The 25,076-nt window shown below is 43.3% G+C and overlaps 1 protein-coding gene across 6 annotated transcripts in view; it reads right to left on the reverse strand.

Moving 5' to 3' along the window:
• Positions 1-303: 303 nt before the first annotated feature.
• LOC124119573 (fibroblast growth factor 17-like) overlaps positions 304-25,076 on the reverse strand; it is a 137,583-nt gene continuing 112,810 nt past the window's right edge. For all 6 annotated transcript variants that reach the window (XM_046482124.2, XM_046482127.2, XM_048393378.1 and 3 more), the window contains exons 2-5: positions 21,247-21,298; positions 14,937-15,144; positions 10,316-10,419; positions 304-3,146 (exon numbers count right to left, since the gene is read on the reverse strand). In XM_046482124.2, the coding sequence (XP_046338080.1) occupies positions 2,901-3,146; positions 10,316-10,419; positions 14,937-15,144; positions 21,247-21,298 (610 nt within the window). In that variant the 3' untranslated portion in view covers positions 304-2,900. The remainder of the gene's footprint in view (positions 3,147-10,315; positions 10,420-14,936; positions 15,145-21,246; positions 21,299-25,076) is intronic.

Genomic DNA, 25,076 nt, shown 5'->3' on the forward strand with positions numbered 1-25,076 from the left:
GAAGGCTTATACTGTAGGAACTATCATAAATGTAATTGTTCTAGTCAATAATGAACTTCGGATATAACGAAGGCTTATACTGTAGGAACTATCATAAATGTCATTGTTCTAGTCAATAATGAACTTTCGATATAATGAACTGGCTCTGAGGGTCGTTGGACTTCGTTTTGAACTCAAACAATCGGGTAAAGTTAAGGTTGACGTCAGCCTCGCTGTCCCAGACACTTTACATTTGATTTTGAAAATCCTTTGGGGTCCGATATCCTGATGTTAAAATGCAAGAATAGACGAAATAACAAAAAGCATGTTTAAGATTTTTTATTGTTATCTTGTTGACGTATCTAGCACAACTAGGTGCATAAATAACACGGGACAGAGATTGTAGTATTTACAACATCTCTTTAAATAAATATATCTTTGGCTTATACAGCAATACGATTTACACATATGTACACAGAGATTTGCATACGAGATCAGATGATTGATGAAAACTGTACAAACTGTATGTAGCGGGTCGAGGACACGAGAACATATTACATCAATAGATCCCCGACACGAGGACACTGTAGACGCCGGTGTTACGTCATGCCGTTGACAGCGACCACGTATCACATCATCATAATTATGCCCTAAACAGGGTGATTATGCGCCTTATAACGGGAAGGTGGGAATAGTCAGGGGCAGGTTTGCAACGCAAAAAGTCCATATCACTTTTTAAATTCTCAATAACATTTGAAACTAGGTTTACTCTAAAACGTCAATTTTAACGCTTGGACTGACGGTGGGTTAAAATGATACAGGCAGTTTGCAGAGCGTAAACTAGACGGGTGACGAAACTTGCTATACTGGCATTCAGTCTAAGTTTGCTGGACAAGTCTGAGGAACGGAGGACGTGTTTGAGTAAGGGAGTAGAGACTGAGGTGTGAAAGCAGCAGCTGGGATGGCGTCGGCGTGGTTTGTGGCACAGATGGGGAGAGATGTCCGGAGGTGGGCGTCCCAGGTATTTACCAGGATCTCGCCGCAGTTTGATTACTGCTTAAGGTACTACTTTGTCTTCGCTATAGCGCTACAGCAGATGGATTAGTGGCAATCCAAGCAAGCTGACCATCTCTGGACTGTCCAATGTCCACACCGTGACACTCCGAATGCCTTTGTCACAAGCACGTTTCCAATTTGAGCTTTAATATCACTGTTGTTATTTGTCAAGAGGAATACCATTGTCCTCACTCGGCCCCTACACAACTGGCATGAAGGTATTATCTTCACAGGGGATTCAGTCCATGGATGGACATGTTGACCTGTACAAGACGAGGGTGCACGGACATTGCACATTCTGTGATGGTCAGTGAACAAAGATATACGCCAAAAGAAACTTTTTCAAATTAAAGCATATTTTTTAAGTACATGTGACCTGAGGTGTTCACTAACCGGCCCCACCCCATAAGATGCTGCGTGGGAGAAAAATCAGAAGGTTCGACGAACAAAACAATAGGGAGAAACAGCATAAACACAAAGTAGCACCATTCGAACCATTGGAAGCGTTTGTCAAGGAGTGAAATAGGGCGAGAAAATAGGGGTTGGGGGGGCGTACTGGCCTGACAGGGGTAAGAGCTAACTTGATCATGGTCTACAGGTTGCTATGGTGATGGATGACAACAATGGGTGATAGGATGAAGATAACAATGACATCAGATGGTGAAGCTTTCATAATCTCACGAGATATACAGTCATAGCTCGCTCGCATCGCTCATCAGAGTGGGTGAGTGAGTATGGTTTTACGCCGCTTCAAGCAATATTCCAGCAATATCACGGCGGGGGACACCAAGAATAGGCTTCACATATTGTACCCATGTGGGGAATCGAACCCGGGTTGTCGGCGTAACGAGCGAACGCTTCAACCACTGGGCTACCCCACCGCCCATCCGAGTGGGTAGCTCTCATTGACTTGGGTTAGTGAGCTACATTACTTTATAGGATATAATACTCATGATATTGATTTAAATTTGGAATCAAATGCAGTTGACCGTGTCACATGTATGACGTGAGCTGAGACCGGCTCCACAGATATTATGACCACGTGATCATCACGTGGTGCACTGCGGACCTGTCGCTCAGTCACGTGATGTAATGGGAAAGGGCGACGTTACAGTAGATGCTATGTTGTTCGAGTTGTCTACATTACATATCTATACAGTGGTGTTGTAGTCTGGATAACTGGTATATATCTACATGCGACAGTGGACACTGATCACGTGACTTAACAGCGTCTGATTTAGCCCATTGCTACATTCACTAGGCGAGTCTGAACGCCTGCTTCCCGAGTCTACGTGGTTCAAATAGTCTGGGATTGCGACGACACTGGCAGACGCTACCAAAATTCCCTGATTATGACGTCACCGAAATGTGTGTCCGTTTTCTTATCGCACTGCTGTCGTCACTGAAATGTGTGTCCGTACTTCTATCACACTGTTGACGTCACGTAGACACGATTGTGACGTCACGTACACACGATGACAATTGTGACGTCACGAAGACACGATGACGATTGTGACGTCACGTAGATACGATGACGAATGTGACGTCATGGGACACCAACAAGATTGGTTCTCACTATATGCAAGGCAGGAAAGACCACGTGGATCCTAGTGATGCTGTTGCTAGGTTACGTTGCCATGGACGCTTGTGGTTGTGGTTTCAAGACGACTGTCGTTCCAGTCGTGGACGAAATTGCACTACTCATCCGGTTCTTTTGCAGCTATCCCAACTGCCCTAGCCCAACAATAGCGGAGCTGATGGGGCCCCGCATTGCGTGCTAACATTCGCACTTCCGGTAACCGCAGTGAAGCGGGTTTTCCGGTAAGGTATTCTTGCCGTGAAATCTAGACACTTTGGCTATAATATCAACTTCGCCTCCTTCGATTCAAAAATCCTTTTATTTTCCAATGTTTTGGTGGTGTTGGAGTCAAATTTATTACCAAAAAGTGAAAACACTTTTCTTTTCTCCGGTTTCTTCTGGCATAGCCTTTTAACCGCTTTCCGTTTTCTCGAAACCCAATGTACCATTCTTCGTTTGCCTTGGACCTGAGCTCTGTGTAGTTGTCCGAGCGTTCTACTTGCGTGAACAAACATTGCGGTTTCTGTGTATGCTGAAAAATAAAAAACAAAAACTTACTACACAGTAATACATAGGAACACAAAAATACGTTATAAGTTAAGACTTCTGTACCATCATCAATTTCAATGGAGTTAAACAGGGCTTCGTTTCTAAAAACGATACAAACACGACAGCTATAGTTCTCACTCATTGGTTTACGTTAGTCGTATTAATTTCGCTTTTTTAATTGTTTCTGTTTATAATAAAACAATTTATGATCATGACACAGCACGCGGATGAGATGGATTTTTTCCATAGACACAATTTCCCTATTGCTTTGATCATTTCCCTGTTGCTTTGATCATTTCCCTACTGCTTTGATAATTTCCCTATTGCGTTTATAATTGCAAAGAACGATGTTATGAAATTTTCAACACATGCTTTTCCAGTTCAGGGAACCAAATTCGAGCATAGATGGAGACACACCCGCGGGTTTGAGAAACTCCCAGGGGCCACTTTGTAGAGACATACCCACAATGAGGTCAACAGTATAAAGACGCATCTGAGATGGGGACCAAAGGGTGGAGACACACCTGAAATTGGGACCAAGGGATAGAAACACACCTGAAATGGGGACCAAGGGATAGAGACACACCTGAAATGGGGACCAAGGGATAGAGACACACCTGAAATGGGGACCAAGGGATAGAAACACACCTGACATGGGGACCAAAGGGTAGAGACACACCTGACATGGGGACCAAAGGGTAGAGACACAAATGACATGGGACCAAGGGATAGAAACACACCTGACATGGGGACCAAAGGGTAGAGACAATCGAGACTGGGTCACCAGATGTGTGGACTGTGGGTGAGACACACCCGACAAGTGGGTGTCAGAGGGGGGAATTCGGGTGTAATCCGCCAGAAAGTGTCCAAACAAGGTGCGTAAATCATCACAAAGGGCACATGTCGACCAAACAATCTTGTTTATACCCGGTAAATGTATCATTGCTCCTTGTATGAATGTGATGCGATCCCTTTATCCAGAATTAGCTGCAACGAGGAAACCTGTGACAGCCGGGGCCTTTCCTCCGCATCACGGGGTGTTTTGACGGTGTCCCCTTTCAGCAAAGGTCCCGTCACCCCAAAGACTCGATACACGTGTCGTCAGAGTGTGGCCCCTGTACGCCCTACCCAACCACAATATGTACACACCATGTTGACACAGACACATGCTTGTTTTATAAACCTCATAAGAGTTTTAATAAGTGGGTGCCTCGTAGGAAAATCTATGTGAATACGAGTTGATATCGTGGATCACGGGGATCCCTTTTGATAAGGGATCAAACGGTCGGGCAAGGCTACAGTTTCATATGGGCAATTATATCAGAATATGAAACGCCGTTAGTATCAGAAACAAATGATCCAGTTTTCATTTATTAACAATCTTGTATAGTAGATAAGAGGCAATTTAGACATTATAAGATAACCCTATCTTGAACTAAGAGCTCGTAAACCCCAGCCCATGCCCCTTCGAAGCGGGTTATGCTGGGGACGGGGCTATGTCGCCAGCTGGAGGACTATATTAGAAGCTGTGAATGAACGAGCGTCGCAGCGTGTGTGTATGTCAATACTCTATAACAACTACTTCTAGCCTGCAAGTCTTATCGCATAACGTACAGAGTTTGGGGCATGTGTGGGGACAGGCAACGAACGGTCTCCCTGCTCTCTACTCCTTCCTGGCAACTTCAAACAAGCCTTAGTGCATTGCATTAATTAGGGTCAACACACTGATATGGAGTGAACCAAAATGCACGCTCTCAATATCCTCTCCCCCACGAGGTGACTAGATTTTGATGAATTGGCCAATACTGTAGAAACCGGTATAAAAAGAAAAGTATTTTTCAAACAACCGATCTGTTTTACCTCTCGTAAATGGTATTTATTTGAAGGTGTTTTTTTTCTGAAAGTTTATTACAACTTGCGTTAGTCCGTGTACTGTGAAACCTCGTTAATCCGACTTTACCGTTTCAAATTAAATCGTCCGGATAAAATGGGTTTCCGGATTAACGAGGTTTCACTGTATATCTGTTATATTTTTCACGTGAGACAGCAGGCATGTATGCTTAAGAAAGTTTAGTTCACCTATGTCATTCATTAGATGTTTTGGTGTGGTGCCAGATGGAGGCGGGTGGAGGCGGGTGGATGTGGGTGGGGTGGGATGGTTGTAGTGACTGTTCATAATAACACATACCACCAACTCTGTAAACATAACGGTCGTATTATGTGACGTCGCAGCCAGGAATTCTTCCCTTTCTGCTTGCGGGACACTGAGAAACGAGCCATAAAGCCCTTTCATAGAAACTGCAGGAAATGCCCTCCTGTTTCAAAGGCTGTATATACACTGCAAAGCGGCCATGTCTGGGCATACGGCCAGGGTTAAACCACGTGTCCCAGTTTGTTACCAGCCCTGAGTATAGACCCTGCAGATGTGCCAGAACTTCTGCCGAACATTCAACCCCGCATAAAACAAACTCGGATTTGTCGAAGTTGAAGTTGTCGTGGATAAAATTCCAGAGTTCGTTACATCCAGGGTGATTGCACAACAGGAGAGTTCTCTGTCGTATTCACTACCTACATCTTCATGTTCCTCAGTTCAAGAACACGAATTATCCTGAAAATTCCTTTCAGATCAGTGATGTCAGAGACGACGAAATGATTGAGTTAATGTCTTACTCCTCAGAAGATGGTAGATGGGTGATTGATTGATTGATTGATTGATTGGTTTGTTGTTTAACGCCGCACTCAGCAATATTCCAGCTATATGACGGTTGTCTGGAAACAATCGAGTCTGGACCAGACAATCCAGTGATTGATATCATGTGCATCGATCCACGCAATTGGGATCGATGACATGCATCAACCAAGTCAGCGAGCCTGACCACCCGATCCCGTTAGTCGCCTTAGTGAACAGGAAGTCAATAATTGCTCGTGCCGCGAATTTTATATAGTCACTGACCAAAAGTCCAAGAATGAAGAATGGATTTGACACATACAGAATGCAGTGACGATTCGAACCAGGATCTTTGGCGTAACGAACAAAAGCAGTTCCCAGTGTAGCACTTTGGTGTAGATTTCGGGATGTGTCAAAAGAAAACCTCTTCAATCACCCGAAGTGATATGTCGAAGTTATCGGCCTTTATCGACAGAAAGAATGTGAGGTATCTCTGTGAGGTGACATATTTGTCTGTATGGTAGCATCACATTCCGGGTGTGAGTCACGGCCCCCATCTCTACGGGATGAAGACTCGGCGTCAGAGGAGGAGCTGCGGTACAGACGAACGGTCCGTAATCCCTGCCTCCAGGCGTTCCACTGACGATTACGTGCACACATCAGAAAAACACATGAATGGAGAATGTAAACTGATTGTCTGCAAATAGGGAAGAGTTATGCTGTCTATTTAGGTGATGTAGATATGAAGTTCATTACTAGGATCCCGTGCCCCGCAGGTAGATGGCGCTGCGATAGAAAGAGAACCGGATACCCTGTGTCATATACATGTATCACTATATCTATATTTGTCTACGAGCGGGTAGAGAGTTTTACACCATCTAGCTCTCAGCCTTATGAGTAGCCTAGTGGCCTGGTGGTTAAAGCGTTCGCTCGTCACGCCGAGACCGGGTTCGATTCCCATCATGGGTACAATGTGTGAAGACCATTTCTGGTGTCCCCCGCCGTGATATTGCTGGAATATTGCCAAAAGCGGCGCAAACAAATACTCACTGACTCACTATGTCTAGCGGATTCAATATCTGGGTGAGTGAGTGAGTTGGGTTTAACAGCGCTCTGAAGTGGTGAGGTGAAATGGGGTTAACGTCGCGTCTGAGATTATGGCACGTGCATGTTCGTGTGTGTGTTTGTGTGGCTGCTTGTACTAGTTCGGACTGATGCCGATTTATAGTGCTAGATACCACGCCGCAGTTTAACATGAATACCCCACTCAGACACTGTATACTGACTCCGAGCTGACCAGTCCTTGTTTTAGCCCCTTAATGCCGAGCGCCAGACAGGGTAACAACAAGTACGATCTTTTAACGTCTTTTGGTATGACGCGGCCGGGCGCTCTGAAGTCATTGCGGTTGTATCACTTGGCGTTATGGTGCAGGTTTCCATCTTCCTTAAGCAAGGGTCTTTTAGCCTATGTCAAAGCCGAGTTAAAACTCCTATAGTTCAGGAAAGTCGCATGAAAGTCGTAACGCTAAGATACGTTCTTGCTTCGGGGACAGTGACACTGTGACCGCTTGAAGGACGTGTGAAACACCACGAGCATATTGCATACAAGGTAATATAATTAGTTCAGATGTAATGTTTTCCTGTTGTGTTTTATCATGAAAACAAAAAAGGGGTCACGTCGTGTCCAGTTTTGCAGAACCCGTTGAGATTCCTGGTCAGAATTGGTCCCATGCTCGTCATGGGACGCGACATAACTGATCGAGCGGTCAGAAACTGTAACTTGGCTGATGGGGTGTCATCGTACCCCGACGGCGTGGATTATTACTCTTTATACCAATCATTGGATATTCAGCTCCAGGCTTGATTATTTACAGACCGCCGCCATATAGCTGTAATATTGCTGAGAGCGGCGTTCAACACCCAGCAAACACACACGCACACTGAGTCTCTAGTTTGCAGACAACCAGTTCATATGAGTGTGCAGTGTGTCTTGCTGAACGCTGACAGTAGTTAGTTGGCCAACATCACAGCCGAGACCTTGACGCCGTCTGCCGCAGCCAACACAGGGTAATTTGAATCACGCCAATCCTCTGGAGTTTGTGCGGTGACAAACTGACGCCGACAAGCAAGAGCTACCTGATTATAGGTGCTGTGACGGTGTAGTTGTTGCAATCGGCTCCCCGGGGGTCGAGTCGTCACAAGTTAGACATCCATCGACCACCCTGCATTTTCCTCTCACCCAAGCGAGGTCGACATGCCTGGTGCATCTCGTGTCACAGTTGTTCCCACAAACATCACAATAGACAATCGCGATGTTCAGTAACATCATGTCCGTCTGTTTTCGTTAACCGTTCATCACTTTTGCCTTACTTTTTGTCACAAATGGCATGCCGAGCATCCACGACATTAACATTGAAAAATACTCTTCCCTGTGCCTAAGTGCACATAATTTTACAGCACCCTCGTTTTCGTTACCAAGGCGGTAAATTCTCAAGGACGGCTCGGGTAAGAAGTGTGACATAGCAGTGGTCACTAATTCGGTTGTTTACATGACATGCAATTTAATTAATGCATGACACATTCCGCAACGGTCCCGCCAGCCATCAAGCTGTCACTGTGACGTCACATAAGCCCCACGTGGGGACCTTGTCACGTGGAGAGGGTGAAGCGTTTTCTGTGATGTAGATGCTCCGCCGGCGACCGGATTCAGGAATCGGAGCATGTCTGGCGTACAGGTTTATTCACCGGCAACATTTTTCGCCTTCGTGTTTAATTAATTCTACGCTTTTGGGGGATATATCATCGCTTTCCCTGTAGGTACACGTCATCACGTACATCAAACACTGTAACAGGACATTAGACATTCAGGATTGTCTGAAACATGGTACTATTATCAGAAGTGTCAACCAGGAGCGAAATGTAATAGTCATGAATTTATCCCGCCTACGTTGACGACACGCCTTCCCATGTATGATGCCCACTCCCCCCCCCCCCCCCTACTGGACATTTGGTCAAGCAGAGACACACCGGGTGGGGGTAGTAGTACCAAAGGGATGTATGATGGCCCACTATTGGCCGTGAGGTCAAGCAATGACCCACTGTAATGATCCCGGGGGAGGGTTTGTTAGTACCCTAGGGATCAGTTGGGTACAATGTCTGATGAACTTCGGTGGCAGAACAGCGAAGACGAGCAGTTCAAAACATACTCTGGATCGAAGAATCGGAACTGGCTTCTCTGGACCAAGACCCCGTCACGCTAAGCGGTCTCAGCTCTACGACTGTCGAAAGTCTCTGATACAGTAGAGGAGCTACGGTCGTTGAGCGTTAAAGTTACGCTGTGTAACGGTGCCTTGCCTGATTATGCAGGGATTTATCACAGATTCCACACCAAGTGCCATTGGCTGGTAATTCTGAGGAATTGGGAAATGTTTAATCCAAATTAATCTTCTTGGGTCATTTGCTGACCAAGGACCGAATATCGGCCTCTTAGCAGGTCACCATAAATCCTGACTGTGCCTAGATTGTAGCGTGTGTGAGTTGTGATGTCACCACTACCAGCATCAGGACAACCTGGGGCACCAAGACCATTGTAACCACGTAGGGATTCGAACTTAAGCATGATGAGCAAACGCCTTCACAACTAGACTACCACAGCGTCCAAGCGGACCGGTGACGTAAATGTGCAGCATCGTTACCGCCCAAAATCCCCTTTCGCTTAATGCATGGTGTATCGTACCCGGTACATCGTTAACAGGCCGTTGCAACATATATGCCATGGCTACCTGCAGCGCTAAAGAACAATCACCTGCTGAGACCCACACCTGAATGAACTGTTCACATTGTGTATCGCATAACCGGCAAATATTGAAATGCTTAACAACGTTCGTATTTCAAGGAATGGGCAATGATCAAAGAATAAAATCATCTTTCATGACCACAAACATACTTCAAATATCGACTTCTAAGAAGCACATTCGTGACTATATCATTTGTATGGAATGTGACAGGCAAATAGATATACATAGTTTAAACAATTCCCAACATTTTATCTTTCTTTTATCAATCCCATGACAGTTTAATCCGGAAATCTGGGGCTAGGAAATATGTGTACAGGATTGCCTCGTCATGAGCTACCAGTGCACAGTTGTGGAATGAGGGGCGGTGGGGTAGTCTCGTGGTTAAAGCGTTTGCTCGTCAGGCCGACGACCTGGGTTCGATTCCCCACATGGGTACAATGTGTGAAGCCCATTTCTGGTGTCCCCCGTCGTGAATGTGCTTGAATATTGCTAAAGGCGGTGTAAAACCACACTCATTCACTCAATTGTGGAATGTTTCGACAGCCTATAGTTCCGATAATTATCTTGATGATCCCTGATCTTAACTACCTGATTCAGAAATAGAAATACCACATTTCTCTCAGTGTATGTCTCTTTTTAACTGTATCCTTTCCAGTTCACAACCCAACACTATAACAATGTACTTACCCGTAGTATAAGTTTTCCTCTTTTATTAAAACAGATGTATTTCTTCGTCTGAGGGCTCTTGATATAGATATCACCTCCGGCTCGAGACTCGAATATCAAGTGGGCTGTAAATAAAATTCGAATAATCATTAAAAACATACTCAAACGTAGAATGCAACAAGAAAAATCGGCTTTTGCTGAGGGAATCACGTAGTCTTTTCTTGGGTAAGGTTCCTGCACTGAAAGGGTTAATCCCCCGGACATACACGACTTTACACGAGTCTTGCATGGCGATGTGATCGTGTTCCAAGGTTCAGGAGTATGGATAGGATAACTGCTGGCATGTAACGTATGACATTGGGTTAGTGGAACGGTATAGGATGTAGGCGAGGGGTACGGGCAAAGCACCTTGGGGTCAAGCTAGGGGAACAACTTATGGGGAATTCGCATGCACACTTTCAGATCGGCCACGGGAACTTGCAGGAAGACGTGAGCGGAGAATGCCCAACTACGCTCGATAGCGTCTAGCGTGCTCAAGGAACGAAAGCAGACACCGGTTCACAGTGACACAATGACTCGGTTGGCGATATTTAAACTGCGTTGACATTTCTTACCGCTATGTACACAGCGTTGCCGTAATGAACGAAGAATGAATTTGACCTGATTTCATAAAAAAAACTTAACAATACAAGCCGATAGCTAAAAAGTATTAGAAGTTTACATTGTGCAAGATATGTTCACGTAATATGGCGAAATGTTCACTTTTAATTTGGTCCACGGCAAGGTTATGTGCTTACACCTGATGGTAACATCTATGTGTAGGGGACGCGAGAGGCAAGCCTGTATACGTTGGTGTACACTGACGATCGGATGTCACACCTGCATGTTGTAGATGGTATGACGTAAGCCTCCATGGAGGTAGATGCACTCGATCCATACATTACACCGGTACATGCTTCATGATCACTGGATCAGGTGAGTGTCACTGGATACATTGCCGTTAATCACACTCAGATTTAAAGACGGGCTTCGCGATAGGACAAAAGCTGGTTTCATTTCCGATTAATGCATAACAAGTGGAAGTGGTCGTGTGGATGTTACAAGGGGGCAAGGATTTTAGGGATATACCTGGGAGTGTGGGAAGGGTTCGTTCCTGCGAATTGGCTGGGATACCTCATTGGATAAAAGGGTGAGACGTACATGAGTGGTTGGATTGGTACTTTCAGGAATAAATGACGCTTGAATGTTTGCTACTACCACCAAGATCTGCACCCCGTGGGGTACTTCCAGGACCTGAATAGTATCGGGCACAACATTAGGGGACCCGTGAAGATCCGGGATAGAATAGGTCTTCAGCAACCCATGCTTTGCGTAAAAGGCGACTATGCTTGTTGTAAAAAGCGACTAACGGGATCGGGTGGTCAGGCTCGCTGACTTGGTTCATGCATGTCATCGATCCCAATTGCGTGGATCGATGCTCATGATATTAGTCACTGGATTGTCTGGTCCAGACTCGATTATTTACAGACCGCCGTCATATAGCTGGAATATTGCTTAGTGCGGCGTAAAACAACAAACAAACAAACCTTGTCACGGAATGGAATCAAGGATGAGGAAGGTCAGAATAATTTCATCAGTTTATCGATCTAAGTTCTAATGTATGCCATATGGTTCCCTTAAATGACCTTGACCTAATTGCCGCTATGATTGTCCTTGACCTCAGTTTCCGTTATGACAGTATGACCCGACTGAGCAACTAGCCCAGTGATCACTGTCCGATACCCATATATCCGTGACCTCAGACACATCAATCTAGGGTTAAACATCTCCTAAGCCGCATCTCTTTAGCAGGTCACACACGGATTTCGAAACAACGACCATGACGAGACGGGCTTAACCGTCCGTACGACGACAAGAAAGGCCTACATTCCAGAAAACGTGTGTTTGTCTAGTCATGTATGTAGACTGTTGAAAGTGTGCTGTGGCTTTCAGAGATAGGACCTTGGCGACATTGACGTTACAACACGCGTGCGTACAGCAGGAGTCTTACAGCAATATCGCGGTGGCTGTAGTCATCAATATTACAATTATATCACGGCGGCTTCTAGTCAGCACGATCTCAAGGCTGTCTGTAGTCATCAATATTACAGTTATATCACGGCGGCTTCTAGTCAGCAACATTAGAGCCATGTTCAGGCGGCCTTTAGTCAGCAATATTATAGTTATATCACAACAGCTTCTAGTCAGCAACATCAGAGCATCTCAAGGCGTACTGTAGTCAGCAATATTATAGTTATATCACAACAGCTTCTAGTCAGCAACATCAGAGCCATGTCCAGGCGGCTTTCTAGTCAGCAATAGTACAGGAATACCGATGAATTGTTACAGCTTGTGGTCACCGGTCTCTACCATCCAAGAACGAGTAGCCAGCCATACTCAGCTTCCAAAGTGGCCATCCGGTTTTCATTTCCGTCGTCTTCAACGACAAGCACAAGGAACTTGGGATCGTTTCCAAAAGGGGCTCGCACGTTTGGAAATATGCGTTGGATTACAAATACCAAACCGGGATGGTAACCATTAATCTGGCGTGTTTACATTATGCAGTGTCGAATAACCGGACCGACCTATCCGCGCCTGTTCTATACAAATATAGACATGGGACACTTGATCAGGAACATAAATTAAGCGACATACACACATTCTCCGGCTACGAAGACCCCTGACTTGCAGTTCATAAACAAACCTGTCGATGTCAAGCACACGTTCATTTCAAGGTTGTCAATCAAAAGGTTCAACGACTGTAGCGTTTGCAGTGTCCCAAGTTTGAAAATATTTAAACTGTAATTAATATGTAAATGGTCGGTCGTAAATAAATAATCAAACTCCGCCACCGTTTACAAAGTATGACTGTCGCCGTGCACCTGGAATCGGGGAACAATGTCGTCAACATTCTGCTTTGGGTCCGGCGTCGCAAGTCAGTGATAAACATTTCCTTCTTAATGAAGAATACTGTTTTCTTGGGTAGTATTTAGCTGATCGAGGTCGTGACCAGGTAGGGATGGGTAGGGGTGCATTTGGGTTGGGGTGGGTATTGGTGATGGGGTGGGCGGTGGGGTGTGGTCATGAGTATGGGGTACAGGGCGGTCAGACAATAGCACGTGAAAAATCATTGCTCCGGACTCTGTCAAGCCCGCGTCTGGAGGTTTACTGTTGGGTGTGTCTTTAATTAGTTAAATGGACACTAGTTAATCAGGACATTCGTTAATACGGACGATATTATTGAGAAACAAACAGTCTGGATTAAAGAGGTTTTACACTATATGAACAAGGAGACAAGGTTTTCGATTTTGTAGCTTCGTGAATGCCGGACAGATAGAGAATCAAATTGTCTTATTTTCGGTTAGATAGGAATAATGGTAAATATGTGATAATGTGGATTCAATACTAGATTATCAGGTGATTATGACACAATATCCCGTCAGACCCACCACGACATACCAGACATGTTGAGGTGAGTACATATAGGGCAGAAAGATGAATAATGTGGCAACTTTACATTTTTTCATATAGAACATATCGCAGGACCATTACGGCATGTTCTCGACATATTTCACAGTGATATAGGAGACGGCTTAACGGGCAAGTTAACGACCGAGATCCATGCATTCCTTCTGACTGTGAGACGGGCAACATTTAGGCCAGTCGGAGTTTAAGCCAGGTAAGATAAACAAATACAACCGCATAGGTAGCGTCTAATTGACAGGTATATCATATGGTTATCATATCTATTGTTATCAGGTTAAGCTCGGATCATGTATATTACAGCCATTCAATTGTCAAATGACAGACGCTACATCTCTCCACTCACACTGCACACACACGCACGCACGAACGCACGCACGCACGCACGCACGCACACGCACATGTAAGGCCGCAATACATTCGTGTGTGTAACAACATGGGTTATAACCATCGCTAGGTGGAACAGTGGTAGGGTGGGGTGCTTTTTGGGGTGGGGATGGGGATGGGGATGGGGATGGGGATGGGTGTGTTACAGGAATCGTATGATGCCGAAGCACGTTGGGTATGAGTGAGTGAGTGAGTATGGTTTTACACCGCTTTCAGCAATATTCCAGCAATACCCGGGAAACACCAGAAACAAACTTTACACATTGTACCCATGTTTGGTTTCGAACCCGGGTCTTCGGCCTGACGAGCTAGCGCTTTAACCACTAGGCTACCCCACCGCCTATGTGGGTATGATGGTACACAAGCTCAGCCAGCCGATATACGTCAATTCGATTTTCGGAGAATGTTATCGGTTTGATGCCAGAAGCTAGTAACATCTTGTTACAAATGCCAAAACCAAGATACATTCACCTTTTCAGGTTTTAGGGTGAGTGAGTTGGTTTAACGCCTCTTTGAACAGCATTTCAGTCATATCACGGGAAGATAGCCACTTTAGGCATTCACCACTTTCATGCTGACAAACCCAGTAACATAATCATGGCATTCACACAGGTTCCTGGCACGCCAAAGGGAAGCAACTCTGCACAGCGGTCGTTTCGGACTAAACTAGGCAACACTTCAGCAGATATATCGAATAAAATGAACGTAGGCTCAGAAAGATGAATAAACTTACTTGTAATACTCTTTTGTCGCCCTCCCTTGGCAAGAATCTGGATCCGATTGCCCTTTTTTTTGGCACGTGTCCTTTTAATCTGGACGTATCCTTTGCTACACCTGTTGTACAGCTGATACTCCAGGCTGTGAGTCTCGCTGCCGGGGTTCTGCGCTACCTGCCTATCTATTTTGAAGAATTCCTGTTTGGTGTTTGAGGAACCATGAACCTGCAAGACAAAATCGATCTCACAGCAACATAGAATATATTTACAGGCGGTGCCTGTTCAGCAGGTATAGTGAGTGGGTATGGTTTTACGCCGCTTTTAGCAATATTCCAGCAATATCACGGCGGGGGACACCACAAATGGGCTTCACACATTGTACCCGTGTCGGGAATCGAACCCGGGTCTTCGGCGTGACGAGCGAACGCTTTAACCACTGGGCTACCCGACCGCCCCTTATCTGTTGTAAAGGAAATTGACGATACAGTGTGTCGTCTAGATGTCGGTTAAGTTAATGTATTCTCTCAGAAGAGTATCTTCTCATTTAGCCATCACCTTCAAAAAATAATTGCATCAGTTATGAAAGTTAACGGTATCGATAGGTAGAAAACCTTTGTGGGTGAAACAGTTTCTGATTGCTTAGCCAATATGATAAAATAATTTTGTTTATAAGTGGCATATATGAGTAACCTCTTTTTGCCGATCACCACGGTCTCTAAACAAAGGTTATAGGTTGGCAAGAATTCGTTTTTGATGGGGAGAACGTTCAAATTGTTAAACGATTAAACGAATTTTGTACAAATAGCGATAAAATCAGTTTGGGTTGTGCCTAGTACATATTGTACGTATCAACATCCGCCACTGTTCCCGATCCTTTCATATACAGTAAACTACGGTTATAACGAACTCAAAGGGACTACTAATATTAGTTCGTTATAACCGTAGTTCGTTATAAGCATATATACAGAATAACTACAGCAAATAGTCGGGACCAAAAAGTAAGTTCGTTATATCCGTCACTTCGTTATAAGCGTGTTCGTTTTAACCGTAGTCTACAGTACTTAATCTGGTATGGCGTGTCAACTTAGTGTGAGTAGTATACATTGATTATTGGTATCAGACCTCCATATCCCATGTTACAGGTACCCCGACGCCCATGGTTGAATGCGTCAGAGGTACCAGCATCAGGATGCGTAATTTGAGAAAAATAGCATTCACAGCAACATTAAAGATTCAAGGGACACAAATGAAGGGTGAAGAAATATTTAGACTGCTATCGCATCAATCTTCACATAACGCTTCCATGGCAGCGGACAATCTACGACACACTTTATCACACATGTGTTCCAGTTAGAGCTTTATAATAGCCAACAATGATTGTTGGAGCTAAAGCTAAAAAAAAAACCTATCATTAAAAACAGCTCACGTTCTACTGATGGTACTTATTTCTGCCAGGCACTGTACTCTCTGTGAAACTGCACTACATAGCTCTCTTACTGATCAGATACATCGTGCTATCTCACTAGGTTATCAGCTGCGTTTCTCCCGTATACCTAGGTTACATCTGCGGTAAACAATATACCGCTGTATCATCAATGCATTAACACTGAAGAAAAAAAGTAGCTACCCTCAGAAAGACGCCGACTCCTGATAACGCAGGGTCACGTGACCTGACAGACTAACACAGACCTATATAGAATATACACAAACATTACACGTTGTCAAACGGGCCGGTGGAAATGAACATTTTCACTTTAAGATTTCACTTCACCCTTAAGGTAAACACTTAAATACGTCAACAGTAGTTGCGAACTCGGCGCAGGGTCCTGGCTATGTAACAGTGTGGGTGTCAAACACGACATAATATAGGTGTATACATACACTCAGACGTACGTTCTCAATTGACACGATGTTGTAGGGTAAATACGTATGTTCAGCTATGTCAGTTTTCATTTCAAATTCACTGCAAGCGTAGACTTCAGAACGTCTTTTAAGCACGGACAATGAAGCTCTTTCCGCCTTTCAGGAAAGGTTTGCATATTCCCATTGCAAGCCAAGTACACATGCTATACATACGGAATCTGTATTCTATGACAAACTTTCGCGAAAAGTTATTCATTATGGACGAAGGCATACACTTAATAACTTCACACAATACATGCCATAGAATGGATCCCTGATTCTTTAGCTTGACATTTTCTAGGCTGGTTCTGTATTGAAATCCTCCACCATAAAAATAGAATCTGTTTGAAAATTCTAATGCACCAACAAGTTCATCTGTCAAATTGTAGCCTACTATATAGTGGACGAATGGTAGCAGCGACCTTTAAATATTGCAGAGCGACAGACACAAGCACGGGGCAACAAAACCTACACCCCTAGGCGGGGCTAACGCGTCAGCATTCAGTAGAAAGCTAGATATTAAATTTACTTAAGCTGGGGGCCTGGTTCGACTGATGGAATGTTATCAATGTAAGTATTACAAAAAGCCTAACTCCCCAGGGTGAATTAACGGCATTGGGAGTCCCTCTAACATTCTGGTGGCAATTACCCCCAGGGAACCAGGGGCGGAGAGTTCTCACCCTCAACACAAATTGTCCTGATCCCACTAAATGTAGTCCCGATTATCCCGCACAAAGGAATGATGTGGTGTTGCGAAATTATTTGTTCTACACAATATTTGATTTGTATGTCTTTGTTATGTGAAGTACCCTCGACAGCTGCTGACAGTGCAGATATTGGGTCGAACAACTCAGAGGAAACAAGAGGGATCCCTGATCAAAGCCCGTGAAGTGTTGAAAATCTACAATCGGGTTAAAGCCTCAAGCAGCGATTTGTCTATCAATTCTTAAACACTCTCAACCTAGATCTATTTCTCAAAGCTAATTAAACGTCTCAACACAATAAACAAATGTAAAGTATAGCAAACATTTGATTACTACCTTATCAAGATTTATAACTCTAGACAAACAAACATCTGCATTGACTTCGAGTACATATGGCCCCTAAGAATACCATAAGACGAAAGATAAACCATCGTAAACAAATACGACTGACTGGGAATACGAGAGATTTATTTCCCACACTGACTAGACATTGTCAGCCAGAGGGACAGATCCTATTGTCTCAATCCTCACACGAGATAAAAACAATATGTTCATGGAAATTACCAGGGTAGATACTCTCATCGCTGATGTATGTCGCAAGCGTCCGTTCTTGTCAAAAAACATGAGGAGGTTAGGTCACGAGATAATTTATTAACACAGTTTTATCATGTAGGCGGTGCTACTTGAGTTAAGCAGTATTGTCGGTTAAACTATCTGCGATAGAGATATGTAAAGCAACTCGTCCAATTAGGAAAAGAAAAACTATTATTAAAACGATAAAAATATATAAATATAATATTTTTTATATATTTTTTTTGTATAAGTAAAGGTCATAAAAAAGTGTAGGAATCATTTTAAAAATCATTTTCAAGGGTATGTCATATGTAACAAGATCGTTGTAACTTTATGCTGAGCTTGTTGTGAGTTTATATGCACTTATCAAGTCAGTTTGTACATAACGTCAAATTTCATTCATGTCCTCAACAATACAGTTAACTGTTCTCGTCTACACTTGTGCTGTAATAAATTTGATTCTTTTCATATTCCATTTTTTATGCGACATAAACAGGCTGGTTAATTCAGACAACTGATTTATTATTCGAACTTCAGATATGACATTCAAAACATTTACGCGTCCTTGACCCGCCGAGAACCAATAGTGTTGCTCAAAGTCTGCAGCCAGTTGCTATCAGAAGGCCGTCAATGAACTTGGAGTGTTCGTCGACCAAACTTCTAATTGGATTTTAACACCCTGCCTTAGTGTGTGCATAATAGCGGTCAAGAACCCTGTCTACGGTGATACAAAAATGATTCCCGAGTGCTGGCGTCGACCATTTTTACAGTACAGTGTAAACTGGGGTATTACACACATGTACACTTTACAGACAGATGTTAAAAAGGCTGCGTTGGAAAGTTTGAAAGAAAAACTGAAGATGAATGGACAAGTGGGATTGAGCACGTGTTACCTCCATGGCGAGCTTATGGGGGACCTTGTCGTGATTCGTCAGCTTGTTGTACATTTGGGAGACAACTACAAGAGCACTTAAAATCACCTTCAAGCGAAACAAAAAGATTGAAAAGACGTGCTTTTCATCGTGGCAATCATTATTAACACGCGACTTACTCGGGGGGATTTCAAACGCCGGGGGCAAGGGCACCACGGGAGGGTTTAGCTTAATATTGGAAGATTACCGATTAAATCTCTAAACGCTAAACTTTGCCTTCCCGTTTTGTTAAGCTGTGGAGCTTGTCAAGTGTGTAAAACAATGGCCAGGATCGACCTTTGGAGCTTTCCCTGCGTTATTGCTGTCAAGGTCAACGTTTGTATTTGTAATTATAATTAATGAGCCAAAGTATGCCTCGGGCTACTGCAAGGACCCTACTGGTCAGTGCAAATGGTCATTTCAAATGCAGTCAAGCTGTTCTGATTTCAGCCACCCTGGAATGTCCCCGCCTCACTGATTACAAATTACTCCCCCGTGGGGGTCTGAATCACAGGGAGACATCTACAAACAAAGATGGACTGACGTCGCCGTCCCCTTGTCCATGAGTTTCACTTGATAACTTTTGAACTACATTTACGGTTAGTCTCTTTATGATTATTAAATAATAATAATAATAATAATAATCATCATCATCATCATCATCATCATATTAATAATAATAAATTATAATAAAAAATAAATTTCATCGTTACTCGATTATTTACAGACTGGCGTGATTCAGATTGAACATACTGCTGCGGCGTAACACATCATTCAATCACTCACTAACTCACCCACTCTGTATCCCTGTCACCTCAAGATCTCCCGAAGTTCAGATTTATGTCAAGGAGAGCTGTTTTAACAATCGGAACCGGAGCATTTGATTGCTCAGCAATTTTTTAACGAATTTCTTTTTGGCGAGTGCAGGTTCTAAGCAAACACCAGTCGATAAATGTTACATTTGGTTACATGTGCCCGTCAGGGGAGGCTACTCGAGTACATTTCGTCTGCTGTCATGGCTTAGTACGGGCTTGGTGTGGATCATAACGCTGCCGAATAAACGTTGCTCCAGCCTTGTACACGGAGCTACATGATACCACATATCACGATTAAGTCCCACACTTCTCTCAAAAGCCTAAACGTCAATTAAACTAGAGGCATTATCAACACTTACCCGTGCGAGGCGACACTCACACACTAATTAGTGCATAAGAGCAGTACAGTTGAAGCTGGAGATTCTGGCAGTATACCTAACGGTGGATGTTTACAGTGTGAGTGGCGGCACCCTGGCACCCGCTGTTTACCCGTGGATGGGGGAGGGGCGGGGAGGGTCATCGAGCCTTATGACAATATGACCGGGGTAGAGCGCTCACCCCTTTCTCACGCTGACGTTCTACCATAACACAGATAACGGCCGCCATTCGCCAGTCCCATCATATTGCAAGGTCTACAGTTTCGATGGCGCGGTAGAGGAACTGTTTGTTAACAGTGGTTAGTACACACGGTCTGTGACAAAGCAGTCGTGTTGGTATTGACCGCTTCATCACTATTAGTGTTTGTACTGGTTAATTACGTTGTATGAGTATCGTAACACGCTGGTCGCTACATTTCCTCTGTCAATATTTGCAAGACGTACTTCTTTCATAACCGGAAAAGCAGATTACCCGAATAATTATAGACTATAATTGAAGTAATTAGTTTCAGACTAAAATAATTCTTTTATATCAGTGTCAATAGCCTAAGGGGATTGTTCCTTGTATGCTTATCACATATATGACTCAATGGACTTGGTGTTCAAGCTTGTGCTGCTGTTTATGTAATTCTGTTCCACAAAATACACAAGCAATCACACTCTTAAACTTGACATTATTTCACCCATTGGAAGTTGCATAGCCGCTGGGCAGTTAGGTATTTACTAATTGTAATTAGTGCACATATAATCCTATGATTATATGGTGAACACATCTTGACAGCTTTGATTTTTTGCCAAAAAAAACAAAAAAAATCACATCTTTGTGTCATTTCCCGAGGTTTTCAATTTATTACTCTATCTTTTGTATAGATATTCCTTTAATGTATGACATAAACTGCTTACTTGTACAATGTTTCTGTAAACTATACGAACTTGGTTTTTTAGTTATTTCCCGATTTCAAAACAATAATTATTCCTGTGAGATAGTTCGAGACACTAGTAGTCGAAAATTCTCGACTCTAAGGTAGAGTAATTTGTTACTTACTGCGTTAACGCCTAGGATACTCAAGAGTATGATGAGCAGCAACGGCAACAACCTGAAACAGAGAATACAGCGTAAATATAACGTCAATTCAACGCTACAACGACAACACAGCGTCAATGGAACATTACAACGTCATATAAAGTCAATTGAACTTCAATACAGTGCCAATTCAACGTTTCAGCTTCAATACATCGTCGAGGTAACGTTAGAACGTCAATTCAGCATTACAACGTCAAAACAGCGTTAATTCATGACTACAAAGTCAAAGAGCGTCAATTCAACGTCACTACATGAATACGCCAAGAAAGCGTCAATTCAGCGTTATAACGTCAATTTAACGCTACGTGAAAAAACGTCAATTGAACGTCACCACATCAATACAATGTCAATACAGCGTCAAGTCTACGTTATTAAAACGTAAATACAACGCTCAGCAACAAACAGAAAATACCAATGCCAATGCAACATTTCATAAAATATAACGCCATGAAAACCATTCTACAAACGTCAAAACGTCTGAGTGAGTAAGTTCATTTCTACGACTCAAATAGCATAATTGCAGCATCATAGTGGCGCTATAACATGAACACCGGTACGCGGGCGATACAGCGAGATACAATGTCAGTAAACAGAGTAGAACATACAAATATATCAGTGTTGACACCAAAAAGAAATTACATCAAAATACTGAGTCAAGGTCATGTGAGCGGCATAATCGCCGTCGCTAATTTGAATACAAATCATGACTACGGGAAATGTCGTTATCTAATAGGTTAATTCACACGTATATTTAGGTACCTGTATTGATGTGAACATCTCAAACTGGTTTGTACAGAAAGAAAAAAAAATGCGGATTTCAATATGTTTGTGCTTATTTTTTGAAGCGTGAAGTACAGTTGCATATGGACTAAGAAGACACTAAGTGCACCTACTAACATGCAACATTAGTGAAATACAACCATTAAATGTATGCAACACTGAACAGAAATAGAACTCTTACCAAAAAAGAGTCACATTGTTGGTTTTGACGCGTTCGCCATAAAGACAAACGGACGGTGAATAATAGTACAGGTCTTAACTTAATATGCATAGTAAAGGTGCACGTTGTTCGTAACGCTTTCGAAACATATTGTAAAGGATGCGTGTATGAGCACCTCCTTATAAGTTACAGTAAGATTGTTGAACTGTAAACACATTACACAGCTAAATGATCAGACCAATGGCGGTTTGTTCTGACAGTTCTTAGACAGGTTCTACGCGGGATCAACTCCTGTTTGTTGTCAGTAATGCTCTAAGCACGTAAAGATGACCGTCGCGCAGTCGACACGACCCCGGCAGACTGTCGGACCAAGGCGACAAACAGCCCGCTGACCGAGGGTCGAACCCGGTCACAGAGTGCACCAACTCTGTCAGCCGTCGGTTGACCTACAGAAACCTAACGAACTGAAGAAACACTACAATTCTCGCGGTCAAATATACGTAGCCACAGAGAAAAAATATCGTCTTAGATGATGGCTAATTAGTAAATGTCGACGCACATCAAAGAAGGACTTAATCACTTGTCTGGTGTCCGTTGTAACAAGCCATACCGATCGCTCCCTCAAATATTTGATTAAACCGCCAGACTAGCGGCCAGCCTACGGCTCTCCCACCTTGGTCCTGCCACAGAGAAAAATAAAAAAATACCCTATTTAGTTTTACATTGCTCAATAACAAGTGCATCCTTCTCCACGCTCACATAGCGAAACATCGCCACAATTTTCATTTTCTTGCTATACATTACAGAGGAGGGGGTTGGTGGGGGGTGAAATTGTTTAAGGGGCCGGTGTGTGGAGAGAACGTTAAGCCGTTCCCGAAGACGCGTTCAATAAGACAAGAGAGACGCGTTGCCTTATCGAGTGACCAGTCAGGTGATTTCGATGTAAAACATTTTTTTTTCAGTTAATAATTTGAAATATCTGTAAATCCTTGAGGCGTGTTTATATGTCGGCAGGTTCGGGATTGTGAGGAGGAGAGATGTATAGAAAGTATAGTCTGTGATGACAAGGCAGCTATCCTTCTCGTCATTCACAACCAGTCGTGTGCAGCCGGCCTATTTTGCAAGCCGGCCTCGCTAGACAAAGCTAAGTCTCATTACTGCATTCATATCGGGGAACCGCCTGTTTCGTAAAAGCAATAAATCTCAATGACGCGCAGTCCTGTGCATACCTCAAAGCTCATGCACGTGGTAGAAGATTTGAAATAACTTCTCCCCTCTCCGCTGAGAGTTAAACACGAAGACAGGGTTGTTACTGCCCACCTATGTTTGGCCCATATGGCATTGTTTGCATGCTTCAAGTAACCCCACACAGTTGACACAAGATTTTCCCCGACATAATTTTCTTTTTTTTTCTCCGAGCGTCCTATTTTCAGCTATAGCCTTGCTCGTCACGGCAGAGAACGCCGTTTGTGGAAGCGGCAACAACAACTGTCAGTGACGCGACGTCGTGGTAGTATCTCAGCGTGGTCTGTTTCAGCCAATGTCTGATACAGATGCAGCAGGGAGGTGCTGTGTATGTCACAAGTTTTATAGTTGTGTCGGGCCCTACGTATGGCTCAGTTTGCACTATCAGCAATCACAATGACATCTGAAACTTTGTAAACCCACATTTAATGATTGTTCGTGTGCGCGGTAGCCGGAGACCAACAAATATTTATGACAAAGTAATCACTACTCTACATGGTCCGGGCATGTATATACAAATAAGACGTGGAGAACATACAAATTGATGTACATTCATCTGTATGTCATGGTATGCAAAACGCTTATCATGCACATAAGCGTGCCGTCAACAGCTACCATAATAAATATTATATTCATTGAAACCCCGTTAATACGGACAATATTTTCCCAGTACAATCGCCCGGATTAACGAACTTCCAGAAACGGGGACACACGTCTCATTTATCACACTGACGGTTCCACCAGTAAAGGTGACGTCTCCAGAATAACAAAGTCCGGTTTAACAGGGTTTCATCGTACATTATTACATAGTAAGGATAAGATATATGGATGAAAAACTTCTTTATTACAATCAGGAGCGGTGTAGGTTCTAACACCCTTATCAAGCAAATGATGTTGTCTACCCATATGTCTTATCCGTATTTAGCACTCTAACCTCTAAAAGCCTCTAAAAAAGACATTATTACATGCACGAAATAATTTTTTTTTTCATGTACCATATTGTATCCTGATCCTAAAAATAATTTGTATTATATACATATTGACTATTGTATAAATATGTTTATTCGTTTTGCATAACCAACATTGTAATTATTTACTTCTGGGAAATAAAGAAATTCATTGAGAAATGTAAACCGGATGCGTCTAAATTCAACACATCCAAACAGGAAGTACTAGAGATACCTGGTAATTTAAGTCGTAATTTTTATACCAGTGACACGAGATGAAGTTACTTGACTGCATAACCTAAATGTGACAACGATCTGCGATCTGTGATATGTGATCTGTGATGCAAGCTTATTGCACGGAGGTCCTGTTGGCCTCTCTGGTCGTGTGCTAGCTCCAACAATGAAGCCGCGGTTTAGATTAAACATTCCTCTTATACCGTTGAACACCTTCAACGTGGAACTATATATAATCTATGTATCTAGAAGTTGTCCTGTACCGCAGCAATCGGTATGGCTGTACATTAAGCTCTCTTTATTCCTATATAACATATCTCGGACCAAGACTTTCAATTACGAGGGTAAATAGTCAAACCTGCTGTGTCAGCGTTATGAAATAACAACCAAAGTATGTCATAATGAGTGCGCGAAAGTGGTCGTGA

Source organism: Haliotis rufescens, unplaced genomic scaffold (assembly GCF_023055435.1).
Source record: "Haliotis rufescens isolate VD_foot unplaced genomic scaffold, xgHalRufe1.0.p SCAF_12, whole genome shotgun sequence".
Lineage (NCBI taxonomy): Eukaryota > Metazoa > Mollusca > Gastropoda > Lepetellida > Haliotidae > Haliotis > Haliotis rufescens.